Source organism: Xenopus laevis, chromosome 6S (genome assembly GCF_017654675.1).
Source record: "Xenopus laevis strain J_2021 chromosome 6S, Xenopus_laevis_v10.1, whole genome shotgun sequence".
Classification (NCBI taxonomy): Eukaryota; Metazoa; Chordata; class Amphibia; order Anura; family Pipidae; genus Xenopus; species Xenopus laevis.
The window spans coordinates 72,221,015-72,237,569 of NC_054382.1; the positions used below are offsets into that span (position 1 = coordinate 72,221,015).

Genomic DNA, 16,555 nt, shown 5'->3' on the forward strand with positions numbered 1-16,555 from the left:
AAATATAATAAATGATACAAACAGTGTTAAAAAAATTGATTTCAACTGACCACACAAATATCAATGTGAACTGAAGAACATAAGAGATAATTAATCACAGATTTCTGCCCCCACACAACTTGACCTGCCAAAGGCCAGACTGATGTATTTGTATCAGGAAAAAGGAAACCTATCAGTCTTAAGTGACACAAATGACAGGAAGTTGTCACGCATAATTAGCTAAGGAAGCAAAAAGATTTGATAGATTAGTGCCACACACATACAAACTGACCTATGTTCTGGAGTAACAGAATTATCAAAACCTGGTCTGCCTCAAATCAGTTTCAATCACAATACCCTGTGAGGTTTACAATATTATAGGATGTTTTGTCATGTAAGGTCATTACCCTAGACTGCTAGGCCATGTCCCTGTCTTAATGGGTCTACAAAAGATTAAGAGTCATATGCTGGACTATAAAGATGCTAGATAGATAGTACAGTCTTAATGTAATAATAAAAAATGAAGGTGAAGTCACCACTGGTGACTTTTCGAGAACATTAGTGTTTGTGCCTTTAGCTGGAGTCGTTTTTAATTAATGCCACTGATGGGTTTGGATGTTTTCCATTCCTTTAAAATACACCACATGGACAGTTATCTAACAGAACATAGTGTACAAAGTACAAAAAAACGGCTGCAATCAGCCTTTTTTGCACTTTGCATGCCACAGACCTCTGTGCTCCATTTCAGAGCTGCTATTAAGATGATGTTCTGAGCTTATGGAAAATACAGAATTCAATTTTCCCCTACCCTTTCTAGCACTTTAAATATACTATAAAGTCATCAGTCACACAATTTTGACCTGTGTTTTAATTAGCCTGGATTTAACAATATATATGTTGTATGTATGTATGTATGTATGTATGTATATATATATGTATAGAGAGAGAGAGAGAAATTTACAGATACTATTAAATCACTCACTATAGTCCATGTTACAGTTTTACTAATCCTCACACAGGCATGTACGCTTTATAGGGTCAGGTTAATCAGGAAGCAAATATCCTGCAAGTATGCTTCTGGATTGGGGGAGGATATCCCATGTGGAGACCATATAAATTCCATGCTGATAGGGTATTGTTTGGAATCTGTCCAAGACCTCTGGGGCCACTATCAATAATGCTAATCATTATTGAATTGTATGCTTTTGTGCTTCTAATCTGTTTCACCCCCACCCCTTGTTTTTTATTCATCTTGGAATACTAAAAATACATTTCAGGTACAGACAGTAATTCTTGGAGATCTATAAGTCATAAACATAGGATTCACACTCCATCTTATATATATATTTAGAGTAATACAGACTCACTGAATGTCATACTACAACAAATACCAAATCACTATATTAAAATAAAATCATATTAGTGTATTATTGTTGTGATCATTGTCCCAGAGGTTAATATGGCAAATTAATGGGGGAATGTAATTGAAAAAATATTAGCAATCTGAAAAGTTATGCCTTTGTGCAAAAAAATGTCCTTTGTGTAAATTTTATATAGCTGTTGCGAACCGACAGTGAAATGTTTGCTAATTTTATAGTTTGTGCCAGTGCACAGTGAATGTAATACAAGCTCTTAATGAAAAAGTTCTGCTTACTCCAAAAGATAATAGACACATTCAAGCACTTCTTAAAAGTGCTCAATTAAAATTTGCAATGCAATAAGAGTTTAAGGAAGAATATTACATTGCAAAATGCAAATTTTATTCTTATTTGTGCAAAGTGTTTTCTTGTTTGCAACTTTTATTACATTCCCCCCATAAGTGTTTTGACGGGCCACAGATAAATATATAGTACAGCAGAGATGTTAGCCTGGGGGAGACACTTGTCTGGGGGACCACTGCTGAAATTGTTTTGCCTGTAAGTGAGGTCACTGCATATGCGTGCACAGTCTTCTGAAGCCTTTGAATGCTAATTGCTAGTGGGGAGAGAGAAGAACCTGCTCCTGCAACTTTTATGCCAGACCAATGGTAAAACAGAGTGAGTTTATTGCCTGGTCACTGTGCGAATAGAGTGGGATAAGGGGCATGAGTGTTAGCACAGCTGGCATCACACACACACAGCAGCAAATGTACCAATCACTCACACACACAGTAACACACACACACAGTAACACACACAGAGTTTAGAATTAGAAGAGCCCATCCAGGCACGCCTCTCAGACTGAAGCACCACTGAGCACTCTGTAGGTTCCCCCCCCCCAAGTGATGCTGTGGAGGTTAGAAACTTTTTTTTCTAGCTGCTCAGAATGTCGGGAATTTAAAGTGCCTATGCGGGACAGCAGGTTGAGCTGTCAGAAACAGAACTGTCCTGCTAAAAATGGGACAGTTTGGAGGCATGCTTCACTTATTTATTTCTGTGAAATAGCATCTCCTCAATGTGGATGCAAGTTTTGAATCCCAGAACTTTCTTTTGCTCCTCTCTACTTCTGCATGCAAATACAATGCAGCGGTAAAATATAATATAGTTAAATGTATAGAGGATAAAAAGAGAGCAGTGGCGTAACTACTTGCTGGCGGGCCCTGGTATAGGATGGGCATCAGAGCCCCCCTGTAAGGCCCTCCCCCTATGAATCGCGCACTGGAGTGCTGCTGGGATGCACTCTGTAAAATTTCCCCTGCCCAGCCACCCACGCTAACTGTTATCGCAAATCTGGTGGGCCCCAAGGGGGCGCAGGCCCATGTGCGATCGCACCCCTGGTAGTTACGCCACTGAAGGAAAGAAAAGATTGCAGGGAGACAAATAGAGAAGAGATAGAGAAGTGTTAAACAGATAAAGAAGGTGGAGCATCAGAGAGAGATATAGAGAAAAGGAGAGAAGAAGAAAACAGAAGAAACAAAAAGATAATATGAAGGTATTAAACAGCAGCAGAGTAAGGAATAGTGAGATAATGATATATATATTAAATAATCTTGGGTAATGTAGAATATAATGGGGCTGTTATGACACAATACACAGGCAAGGAGCCAGGATTTTAGGATGGCAGGATTTTAGGGGGGCGGCATGCTGCCCAACCACACCCACATTGGTTCAAAAACACAGGGTATAATCATTTTTTAAATTTCCCTTGCGACAATCCCCATTGCTCCAGTCCAGATGATGAAAATTTGCACGAATAAAGGGGAAGGGACAGGGGCGACAAACGGCAGTGGGCCTAGGGGCACCCACTATGTACATCCAGTCCTGCAAGGAGCTGTGTTTGCAGAAGCTGGACTGACAGCCAAAAAAAGTCATATGCACAATTTTCATTTTGGGGTCCCTACAGGTCACATACGTAAATCTATGCATACTGGGCATCAAACTGTGCATTAGAAGGAAATAGCAAAATGGAAATAGCAAAATGGTTTTGCCTCTAAAGTGGATGAAACCAAAAAGTATTGGTGCGTGAGGCTTAATATAACAATGGGTGTGGGTTGTGGGAGTGGCTTGTTTTAGCACCCTCACCACACAGAGCATCCATCCACTTTTTTCACTCCAATTCAAGCACTGTATGCATGTTTGTGTGCACTAACAGGAGGCGGGGGGAGGGGGGGCTGTCCTGTACATTGACCAACATATCCTGCCAGCTCAGCATCTTATTTTTCCTCTGTAAAGGGTGCAAACCATGAACCCGTCTTCAAATATCAGTCATATATACTGGCCAGGAACACTGGAACCAGTCTCCTCCTGATGAGTCTGAACACAGCACAAATATGATCAGATAGTTGGTCTGGGGTCAAATAATCATATCCGCCCAGTCTGGCCCCTCTCCTAGGTTGCCATATTAAAAAAATGAAACACTAATGTGGCAGCCACCCAAATTATTGATTCTGCCAGTCACCCCCATACTCCACCAGTGTATCAAAACTTGAAGTTTGCACATGGACACATTGAGGCAGATGTATTATGTAGTGTAAAAAAAAGGTAGAATTTTTGTATGTGCTTTATCTGAGCAGTCTAAAATAACGCCGTCAAATTTGGCATTCACATGGCATAAATAAAACACATCTTGGTAATTTCAACATTTATTTTTCCAAAGCATTTTACACTGTTTTTTCGGCAAATACATAGGCCCCAGTGTGTATCTTTAAAGGACATCAATATGTATGTTGATACTTGTAAAATTGTCATTTTGATACATAGTAGGGCTTTATTTCAGAAGAGGAAGTACAAAGTGTAAAAAATGGCACTATCTGCTTTTTGTTTGCACTTTGCACACCACGTTCCTTGCTCCTTAATTTTTGGAGCACAAAGACCTGTGGCTGTTCCAGTGGATACATCACTGCCTGAATTTAGCAGTGCTGACTTCATGAGGCAAGGGAGAGCCCAGGGGGTTAGGGGTTATTTATTAAAGGGATACTGTCATGGGAAAAAAAAAAATTTTCATAATGAATCAGTTAATAGTGCTGCTCCAGCAGAATTCTGCACTGAAATCCATTTCTCAAAAGAGCAAACAGATTTTTTTATATTCAAGACATATTGTCTTGAATATAAAAATATTGTCTTGACATATTGTCAATTTCACAGCTGCCCCAAGTCATGTGACTTGTGCTCTGATAAACGTCAATCACTCTTTACTGCTGTACTGCAAGTAAGAGTGATATCACCCCCTCCCTTTTCCCCCCCAGCAGTCAAACAAAAGAACAATGGGAAGGTAACCAGATAACAGCTCCCTAACACAAGACAACAGCTGCCTGGTAGATCTAAGAACAACACTCAATAGTAAAAACCCATGTCTCACTGTGACACATTCAGTTACATTGAGAAGGAAAAACAGCAGACTGCCAGAAAGCATTTCTCTCCTAAAGTGCAGGCACAAGTCACATGACCAGGGGCAGCTGGGAAATTGACAAAATGTCTAGCCCCATGTCAGATTTCAAAATTGAATATAAAAAAATCTGTTTGCTCTTTTGAGAAATGGATTTCAGTGCAGAATTCTGCTGGAATAGCACTATTAACTGCGTTTTGAAAAAAAAACATGTTTTCCGATGACAGGATCCCTTTAAAGTCTGAATGCCAAAAACTTTATTAAACACAGATGATGTTTAAAGTCCGAATAAAAAAAGTACTCCAACTCAGACCTGCTGAGTTCTTGTAGAAGTCAATGGGAGAAGTCCCAAAGACATCCTGATCTGGGTTTCATGCTATAATCCAAAGATTTTGTGGTTTTCGAGCAATAATATGAAAATGAATATGAGTTTTTGAGCTTCAGATCTGAAAAACGTGTACACTTTAAATTTATTTCACGGTTTTATCGAGTTTTTTTTCCAGCACAGGAAATTTTCGGAAAAATGTATTGATAAATAAGGGGAAAAAAAGTGCGGATTTGTTCGGACTATTTTAAAGAAAATTATCAAAAATTTTCTGATTTTGATAAAAATTCCCCCTCTCTTTAACTTCTGTCATTCAGATGAGAACTGCAACAGAGCCTTGTCCTTACTGCCTTCATTTTGCAAGGTTATAAATTGGTCATTTATTTTCCCATCCATAGAGGATAAATAATGTTAACTGATCTCTACAGTGGTTAATTTGCCAAACCAGCCTGACACATTTATTATGCACTTCTGCACATATAAAACCATATACAATGAATGTAATAAACAGCAGATTATTTCTATATACATTCACAGAATTTCTTTTCCTTTTCCTTTAGTCATGTCATGCGAGAAGAAGCTGCTTCTTATTGATGTGGACTGTGGTACAGATGATGCTCAGGCTATCATGATGGCAATTGCTGCTCCCCATGTAGAAATTTTAGGGATCACATGTGTGGGTGGCAACACTCCATTGGACAACGTCTGCAAAAATGTCCTTCGTGTTCTTCGAGTGTGCAATCGTTCTGATGTAAGTACTTGTTTAAAGAAATAGTATGCTAATAGAAAACAAGCGCTTTCATAGCAAGTTTAAGATTTTAAGTCTATATATAACCTGCCAAACTGCTAGTTTATCCAGAAGAAGACAAAAACCCCAATTTGAATCCTCTCCAATTAGCCTTAGAGGGGGAAAATATCCTTCCTGACTCCAATTGGACCAGTCCTTGGATCAACTTGTACTATGAGCTATCTTCCATAACCCTGTATTCCCTCACTTGCTAAAAAGCCATCCAATCCCTTCTTAAAGCTATCTAATGTATCAGCCTGTATGACTGATTAAGGGAGAGAATTCCACATCTTCACAGCTCTCACTGTAAAAACCCCCCCTTCCGAATATTAAGATGGAACTTCCTTTTTTTTTTTTTTCTTATCGGAATTGGTGCTCATGTGTCAGGTGGAAGGACCTCCTGCAGAAAAAGCATTCAAGAGATTATTATATGATCTTGTTTAATATTTATACATAGTTATCATGTCTCCCCTTAAGACATAAAAATTGCACATATACAGTATATCCAGGTCTTTTATTCCTGAATATTAAAATTGTTGTTTAAGAAAAGATAAAATTAACTTTTGCGGCTTCGCTAACAATGCCCTCTAAAAGAATAAAGTATTGTGAAAATGTCCCTAGCCACCTGTTACTACTTGTAATAGATATGAAAAGCACTAGCCTTAATGCACATGGTACATTTCATGTGTATCGATAAATTAGATTTTCATTCATTACCAGGGCCAGGCCAAGCTGGCCAGGCATCCTAGGAGCAGGAGTTGTGAGAGTGGCAGACAGGGGGGCAGAGGAGGGGAGCATTGACAGAGGGGAGAGCAGCAGAGAGGAGGGGAGAGCGGCAGAGGAGAGCAAACATGAGTTAGGGGTAGGCAGAAGATCCTTTAATATGTACCTGCCTAGCACCCCCTATCTTGGAGCCCTAGGAAGGTGCCTCTTCTGTCTACCCCTAGTTCCAGCCCTGTTCATTACTATTAGGGAAGCACAGAACCCTCTAATTCCCAAATCCTACTTAACGGATTTGGTTGAAATCAAAATCCTGCTAAAAAAGGCTTGAATTTTGCCCATTCCCGACCAAATCTGGGATTCAGTGCATCCTTAATTGGGTTTGGTGACAAGTAGACAGGGACATTTTGCCCAGCACTGTTTTTTGAAAGTGGTGAACAAAACTCCCTGTGTGCCAAGATCTCTTAGGGGGTAAGTTACACGCCAAAAAGCAAAAGTTATCATATAACCATGAAATAGCTCATAACTAGTTTTTAACCAATTAATGAAATATTATATTCACCAGCAATGTCCTACCACAGTCTAGATAACATTGGCTAGATTTAGGATACATTATAAAATCAGGGCTGGATTTCAAAATGCCTGTGCCCCTATGTCCCCTCTTGCACTTCACCCCCCCCCACTCACACCAGACCTCCCCTACTCTAACCCCTCTTGCACCGCCCCTGTACATTGTAAACTCTTGACTCTGCCCTAGGCCTTTGTGGCCTGCCCACAAATGTGGGTCTGATTATAATTAAAAATGAAAAAAAAAAAACAACATGATGACCAGCTTCTGTAAAACAAAAGTGTCAAATCACACAAGTATGCAGTTGGTAATCTTAAATGGGTTGTTCAACTTTGAAATAACTTTTAGTATGATGTAGAGATTGATATTTTGAGACATTTAACAATTGGTTTTCATTTTTTATTATTAGTAGTTTTTGAGTTATTTAGCTTTTTATTCAGCAACTCTTCAATTTGCATTTTAAACAATCTGGTAACTAGGGTCCAAATTACCCTAGCAACCATGCATTGATGAGAATAAGAATCTAGAATATGAATAGGAGAGGCCTAAATAGAAAACTGAGTAATAAAAATTAGCAATAACAATACATTTGTGGCCTTACAGAGCATTTTTTAGAAGGGTTCAGCGACACCCATTTAAAATTTGCAAAGAGTCAGAAGAAAAGGGCAAATAACTATAAAACTATAAAAAAGAAATCATGAAAACCAATTGAAAAGTTGCTTATAATTGGTCGTTCTATATCATACTAAAAGTTACTTTAAAGGTGAACCACCCCTTAAACAGAAAAAGAAGCAAAACCAATGTAAATTTTTAAGGTGCGTGATGTCTGAGGGAAGCGTTTGGACAAGTACCTTGACTGTTGTGATACTGAAAGGTTTCAATATGCAACTTTATTGTACTTGTTTGATCATGATAACCAGCTACAGCCACATTACTAATCTTCTTTACTGTATATAGCACTTATATATTGTTTATACATAATAATTATATTATTGATATATTGGTTTATCCAGTGTCTGACTAGGGTGCCTGGGGCCCACCAGGAAACCTCATCTCAAGGGCCCACAGCCCCCCCCAGTAAAAAAAATAGTGCCCACAAATAAATAACAAAATTATTTAAAAAAATATCGGGTTGCTAGGGTCTAAATTACCCTAGCAACCAGGCAGTGGTTTTAGTCAAAATAATTTGAAAAGTATACAAAATAAAAAAAATTACATTTTTAAATGGCAATTTCTTGTATAACACTCACAGAATTCATAGCAGCATGGCATAGTGGGAATTTCATGTATAAATAACCCCAGAATTCATAACAGCATGGCACAGCAGAATTTACAGAAGGATGGCGAGGTGGCAATTTAATGTATAATAATTCTAGAACTCACAGCTGCATGAACATAGTAGCAGGTATATGTAATACCCCCCAGAGCTAAAAACAGGATGACAGTGGCAGATTTACAAATGATACCCCTGAACACTGTTATTTTTTTTTTATACAATAATTTTAGCAGAGGCAATGGTAAATGACAAGAAGGAAAGAGTTAAACTCTAGATAAATACCACCAGGCAGAATGAGCAATAAATAAAGCTTGAGTCCTTACTAGTTTTCTTGCTGCTGTGATGGGGTGTGGAATCTGGAAAGCAGCCAGCAACTTTCTCAAGTGTAGATAAGCCAGCATAAAGACCTACTTGCACCTTATCTACAGGACCCAAAATGTGTGGGGCGGGATATTCAAATAATTCACTTTGTAATGTGACGCTGCAGCTGTTTTGCTGTTCTTCAAGCTGCCTGCTTGTTTTCTTCTTACGCAGCCTTGTGAGGGAGCTACGTTGAATTGCAGGCAGGTGGTGGGCCACGGGATGGGATCCGTGATCCGTGAAGCAGAGTGATGGACGTGGGCAGTGGGCCCACTGCCAATCATTTACTGGATTGCTTCAGATTTTAGTGGGGCCCACCGCCCTTGTGTCACTCACGGACCGTACATTTCAAAATTAATTATTACTATGTGATGGCAAGGTAACTAAGGCCTAGGGGCCCACCAATGCCGGGGCCCATCGGGTTATTTCCCGGGGCCCGGCAGGCCAGTCCGACCCTGGGTTTATCTGGAGTCATGTTTCTTGTAGATTTTTAGATTGTGGCATGAAACCTATGCAAACACAGGGTGAACATTATATTCCTTAAAGGACATGTCACCCCCAAAAAATGTTGTTGCCAAATATAAGAGAACATAATTCTAAGCAACTTTGCAATATTCATGCATTATCAATTGTCCATGGTTTGCTATTGAAAGCAGTTTTTGTCCCTTTCTATTCTCTGCACTGGTGGCTCTGGCTTTTGAAACAATGTAACACAAGCAAGTAGTAACAGACCTGTTTTACTGGAGGAGACTGTTTTCAATACCAATTACATTTACAAATAACTTTGAAAGCACTAAGAATTTTTAATAAAATTCATATTAGAAAGTTGCTTATAATTGTGTTTTCTTTTATTAGGCAAAAATCATTCCTTTAAATTGGATTAGTAAATTTGATAATTCTTTTATCTACAATAGTCACATATTGTGTTGCCCTTTTTATTTTATAATTTCACTTCATTCATATACTCTCAATACGCATAGATATAGGGGCAAATTTACTAAAGGGCGAAGTGGCTAACGCTAATGAAAATTCGCCAGCGTTACATCATTTTGCCACTTCGCTGATTTACTAATGGGTGCTGGCATAAATTCTCTAGTGGACCTACTCTAGCGCTACTTCGCACCCTTACGCCAGTTGTGCTCTGGCAAAGGGATGTAACTACGCTAATTCACTAAGTTGCGGATTTTCGTGAACGTTACCTTTTGCACCAGACTTTACTTCGCCACCACATACCAGGCAAAGTGCAATAGAGTAGATAAGACTAGCTTAAGTCCCAAAGTCCCAAAAAACGCTGGAGTCTTTTACTTTTTTAAGGGTGATAGGCTGAAAAAAATCATAAATTTTTTGGGGGTACCCTCCTTCCCCCCTAGATTTCCTAACATATGACACCTAAACGATACAGTGGGCACATTTGTAGGGCAAAACAACAACTCTATTTTATTTTATGAAGCTTTCCCAGGCTTGTGTAGTGTAATGTATTTGCTGCGTCATATATGTCCATTGTACTTTAACTTGGTGCTATATGCAAGTGCAACTTTGCAAATGATCAGTAGCTTGTGCGCAACTTCGGATTTTCGTGAATTTGCACAGCCCTGGTGAATCTACGTCTGGCGAAGTGCGGCGAAGTCAAAGCTGGCTCAACTTCGAAGGTAAGTAAATTTGCCCCATAGTCACTAGGGGAAAACATATACTTTTTTATATATTTATATAAGATGTACAACCATGTTTTCCAAAATTACAGGGACAGGGAAAGAAACACTGGAAAAGTTGTGTAATGCCAAAAAGAGTATCCCAGAGAGGCTGGGTGTAACAAACTTAGAATAACATTTCTAAACACAAAATTGCAAAGATTTTGGGATTTAATTATTCTAGCACATAATATTATTTAAGGCATAGTTCAGCTTTGAGTTATTTATACTTGCTTACCTCTTCTGCCTATTTCCAATTTTCAGAAACGATTGCTCTGTAAGGCTCTGGTTTTATTCTTACTTTTATTACTTAACTTCCTATTCTTTCCCTTAACTATTCATTTTCCAGTTTCTGATTAAAATGACTGTCCTGAACAGAAGGCTAAATAATTGGAAAAAATGAAAATAAATAAAAAACAGTTGCACATTGTCTTCAAATATCATTGTTTACATCATACTCAAACTTAATTTAAAGGTAAACACAACATACGCATACTTTTTTTTACATATCATTTGCTTTTCAGATCCCTGTTTTTAGAGGAGCATCCAAACCAGTCCTTGGAGAAGCAATTCATGCTTCCTATTTTCATGGAGTAGATGGTCTAGGGGATGTTCCTGATCCAGATGCTCCAGATCTAGAACAAATTCAGAAGGAACATGCTGCTGATGCTCTAAACAGAATTGTATCGGAGCACCCTGGCCAGGTAATTCTTGAATTATAAGGCACTCTGTTTTGTAATAAAACAAAAAGGGGAAGTTTACTTTGCAAATCTCAGTGTCAGTGGCATAACTAGATGTTACTGGGCCCCATAGCAAAATAATTTGAGGGGCCCCCAAACTCTCCAGAGGTTGTCCTGTTTTACCAATATATATTAAAATGACTCATTAATTCTGCCTTCATTGGGCCCCTATACCCCCTGTGCCCCCTGCAGCCCCAGGGTCTACTTCCTCTTTAGTTACACCCCTGCTCAGTGTGCAAAGTTAAAAAAAGATAGAATGGACCATTTTATTTTACACTTTGCACACTGAATTTTGTTCAGAATGACTGCAGGTTTCTGCATTCCTGGGAACACAAAAACCAATGGCTAGTCCATTGAATACAGCACTGCCTGCATTAGGCAACACTCTATCTAAGGGGTGTGGATGGAGGCATATATACGCTTCCCTCGCACCCTACACAGCCCCTACCTTGCACAACTGAAGGACATATTCAGATGTGCAAGTTAGGGAAAGCCAGGAGGCACAGGTAGCAAATATTTTTCTGCAAATTATTCCTCAGTGATCCACCAATTGATTTAGTTAGTCAGACTCTTCCACAGACAAATGGAGTAGCCATCTCCACCTCGGTAACATAAAATAACAAGAAAATCTGGAGAGTCTTTGCAAGTATGTAGTTTTATTATCGCACTACATGTTTCCGAAAACTACATACTTGCAAAGCAAATATTTTTCCTCCACCAATGGCCCCAATGTGGCCAGTATAGGAGAGGTGCATCCATGTAGAAACAAGACAGAGTTATTGGAGCAGACTTGTATCCGTGTTTAACAAATGCATAATGGCAGTATAGCAGGTAATAATATGGTCAGCCTAATGGAAGCAATGCTCACTTTATACAAGGAGTGAAAACAAAAGAAAATGATTAAGCTAGCCCAGTTAGTGTTACAAATATACAGTACGGTACATATCTGCGACACAATTACACAGCGTTATCACACAGATGTTCTGGCTGTGGTCTGTCTGTGAAACCATCCATTGGAGGTTAGGCAGCTCTCCCCATGTATGTCTGGAGCACCAGGCTTTACCTGCAAGGAGTCCTCCTTTCTGCACATAAGGCAAACTATTCAAAGCAAGCCACTCTCTTCAGTCCCAAAAACAGAGGTTCCTCCTTTTGCTAGTAAAGGATGCTGCTCAAATGATGCAGCCCTCTTTAATATTCAGAGTATCCCTGGTACATGCCCCTTCTTTTGCAATAAAACGCATGGTTTATATAATGGAAGTCTTCTTAAAGTATCTGAACCCATGGCACTAACTTTCAATGTTGCAATGAATTCTACTATTAATATTGCTGTGGAATTTAATAGTTATGCTGTCCTTGCTTATTTGCAGATCTCCTTGGTGGCTACAGGCCCACTGACCAATTTGGCTTTGGCTGTAAGGATGGATCCAAATTTCCCTCAGAAACTTAAAAGCTTGTACATAATGGGAGGGAATATGGAGTGTAAGTGTCTAGTTAGTTTTGGGTTGCAAGACTACCACAGTCTGGCTGGTGTTAGTGGTTATTTAACAAAAATATTAAATTATTTTTTTCTTTGTAGCCAGAGGAAATACTACGGCTTGTGGAGAGTTCAACTTCTTAGCAGATCCCGAAGGTGCCTACATTGTTCTAAATGAGTTCACTTGTTTAATGTACATTGCTACCTGGGAACACACATGTCGTCACAAACTCTCATGGGTATGTAAAGATCTTGTTATAGTAAGAAAATGCAAAATTAACTTAATATAAATAAAATATAAAGTTCTATAAAGTATATAAAGGCAGGTGACAGCTAACATGTAAACAAGTTGTAGTAAAGCAATGTATCACAAGATGTCACTCTAAACTAAATTTTGTAGTACACCTTTAAGTGAACCTTTATCATGTTATAGAATGCCTTTATTCTTAGAAACAGTTGGGTGATCTTCATTTATTATTGTTTCTGAATTATTTGCCTTTATCAGTTTCAAATGACCCTGGGATTTTAAAAACTATTGTTCTGGGAGGCTAGAATTTAATTGTTATTCATATTTCCTTCTCTTATTCAAATTTCGGGTTGCTATGGTAATTTGGACCCTAACAACTATATTCCAACCTGGAGAGCTGCTGAACAAAAAGATAAATAAATTGTCTCAGAATTTAAAGGTGAACTACCTATATAAATACTTATAAGACTATACGCTAGCAATATAAATTATTAAATATAAATGATTACATGGTATATTTATAAATATAAATGATTACATGGTAAAGAAGTAGCTCTGCCAAGTGGGATAGCATGCCTAGTATTGTTAAAACTGCAACTAAAGGCCACCAAACACAGACCAAGTCAGCAGCTTTTCAGCCCATGTGTAGAGCCCCCCGATGGGCTTTCCCGATCGATATCTGCCTGAAAGTCACCCAGATGCCGATCCAGTAGGTTAGAAAATCCCGTTGGATCGCGGCCGCATCTTTTTGTTCATGCGGTCCCGCGATCCGCCCGCCCATTTGGCCTCCGTTCTGATCCGATTGTTGGGCCCTAGGGCCCACGATCAGATCAGCCCGATATTGCCCACTTCAATGTGGGCATATCGGGGAGAGGTCGGCTCGTTTGGTGACATCGACAAACGAGCAGATCTCTACATCTATGGCCACCTTAAGGCTCATACAAGAGATTGGTACTTGTAGGCATACAGGTACATGTGCTGGATATTTTTAAGCTACCATATTGGTTATGGTTAAAAAAATGTGCCAATTCAGTAATCAGCACCAATTATTCAGGTTTAGTGATTTGACCCATTTCACTTCACTGAAAAATTAGCGAAATGCGAATTTTGACGCCCGTGTTAGTTTTGATGCCCGCCTCGATTCTGACGCTCGTGTAAATTTTGACACCGAGGTTAAAGTCAACGGGCATCAGAATAATGTTAGTGCGCAACGGTTTAAAGATGTGACTTTTCCCCCACAAATCTAAATGTTTTTGACGCTGGCGAATTTTCGCAGCAGTTAAGCGAATGTATTCGCCCATCACTATTCAGGTTAACTTTGACCAGTCTAGTGTTAGGCCTACAACACACATGCACTTTGTTTACAATGGTATTTTTGGGAAGAACTAGAGCACTCAAAAATCCCTTCCGAACAAGCAGGTTTTTCACATTAAAGTAAATAGAATACAAGTTGCCTATGCCAGGTGCTGTCAAGCAGGGAACACTTACAAAGTGATTCCTGAGTTCCAAAGTCCTAACAACAATTGGATCCCTCAATCCTATTACAAGTAAATTATAGAAATTCCCTGGATTACAGTCCAAATATGGCCTCCTTAATAGACACATCTTCGCATATTTGCAAGTTAAGAGCTATGTAGAGTTGCTGATTCGGGCCACAACTATCAAATAACCCATTAGACACTAAAATATAAAGGCAAACAAGGGACAAGTTCTCAAAGCATCAAGAGTATATGCCATAGTTAAACCGACTATAGATCATAACCTATGTACAGACGGGATGTCAAGATGACAAGAAAACAACAGTCTGTAGTGCTGTAGTGTCAGTCTTTTCCCTGTCAACAGCTGTTTCTGATCCCTGCTTGGAGCCTGTTTCCATTTAAATGGATTAAGCAGCTGCAGGCAGGGAAAAAGTATTTTCACTTCCACAATTCTCACTGATGGGCCCATGGCAATTTTCCATAGGGCTTAGAAGAATGAACGCAGATGTTTGCACTATCTCAGGTCACAATGATTTAAGCAATAGACTATTGTAAAAAAAAAAAAAGCTGTAGCATAAAGTCAGAGACAAGTTAGGCGAGCCATTGGCAATGGATAAGGGATTGGTATCTCATCTAGAGGGGACAGGGAGTTACATTTATTAGGTTGTGGTTCAGCATGAGAGTCACAGGATAGAGATCCTTAATGTATATACTAAAATAACTAACAAATGTTATTTATTATAATGTTATTTTTTTCTAGTTTGGGGGCACCTGCCCTACTCTAAAACCAGCTGGGCACAGGTCTGTCAAGTTAACAATAATAACCTGCAGCACTTTTTTGCTATTAATTTGTAAATTGGTGTTGGAAATGTCAGAGGATCCAAAGCAATGCTTGCCATAGACAGGCACTTTCTATGTTTATGTATGTTACAGGAGTATTGAGTATCCACAGTTCTTCCGAGGTAGTAATTAAACTGTACCATAGGTCTAACATACAATTAGGGAAATAGAGCAACGTGGAAACTTTTGTTGCTTGATGCATATTTAGGAACATTACATAGATAGTAACATGACATTGCACTTGGTTAAAGTTCTCTTTTCTCACTTGCCCGTCAGGAATGGTATGATCAGTGGGTCAATAGGAACACAAAGAAAGCAGACTTTATAAAGAAGATCTATGCCCACAGTTTGCAGTACTCGAGATATAATGAAAAGGAGATTAAAGCTTTGGTGGGTGGACCTGGATTTGTTTCCTGCGACTCTTATGCTATGGCGGCTGCCATTGATGAGACCACAGTGACCGACTTTGTTGAGTGTGCAGTGACAGTTGAGCTTTCTGGAAAATTTGCTCGTGGAATGATGGTGCTGGATTTGATTGATGACCTTAAGAAAAAAAGTAAGGCTCGTGTCATGACAGGATGTGATATGGGAAAGTTTGTCATCCTTATGGAGTCTTCTGTGCAATAAAAACATTTTTTTGTAACATATAAATAAAAAAAAAGTGTATAATGCAATTGAATATGAATGTAATGTTAATCTGGTAAGAATTCATCTATTTTTATACTCACGTTGCTGTTTTTACAACTAAAACTTCATTTTAATCCTTTCATTTTACAACAGAAGACTTCTATGGAAAATAAATGTGTTTTGAAACAAATGACAGATTACAATTTGTTTTTATTGCATTTCACCAAAGAGAGAGTTTTCCTTTTGTCATGTGCCAATAAAAAGAGGCTAGGAAAGAAAGGGATGAAGCAGTCACATGATTCCATATTAGATCCAGAATAAGAAACTTAATTTGATTACACAGTCAAGACTCAAGTTTAAATATATAAGCAGGGCGGCCATCAGAAATCGCAGGGCCCCCATACGACAAAATTTCCTGGGCCCCCAAGGGCTGCGCCCACAGCAAGCCCCACCTACAAGTCCACCATCCCCACCCCACAGGTCTACCCCCACCACACAGTAAAAAAAAAACATTGGTGGTTATGGTTCCCACATTAATAAAAAATTAAAAAATATTGGTGGTCAGGGCCACCCATAAAAAAACATGTGGTCAGGGCCACCCCAATTAAAAAAACAATTGTGGTCAGGGCCCCCCTATTAAAAA

General features: G+C 39.0%; 1 protein-coding gene across 1 annotated transcript in view; it reads left to right on the plus strand.

Annotated features, from left to right (window-relative positions):
- XB5872372.S (pyrimidine-specific ribonucleoside hydrolase rihA S homeolog) overlaps positions 1-16,102 on the plus strand; it is a gene marked incomplete at its 5' end in the record, with an annotated part of 60,423 nt that extends 44,321 nt beyond the window's left edge. Inside the window, 5 exon segments of the mRNA NM_001086001.1 lie at positions 5,668-5,858; positions 11,031-11,210; positions 12,614-12,725; positions 12,823-12,959; positions 15,562-16,102. Coding sequence (NP_001079470.1) covers positions 5,670-5,858; positions 11,031-11,210; positions 12,614-12,725; positions 12,823-12,959; positions 15,562-15,912 — 969 coding nt within the window. The 3' untranslated portion in view covers positions 15,913-16,102.
- Between the last annotated feature and the right edge of the window lie 453 nt (positions 16,103-16,555).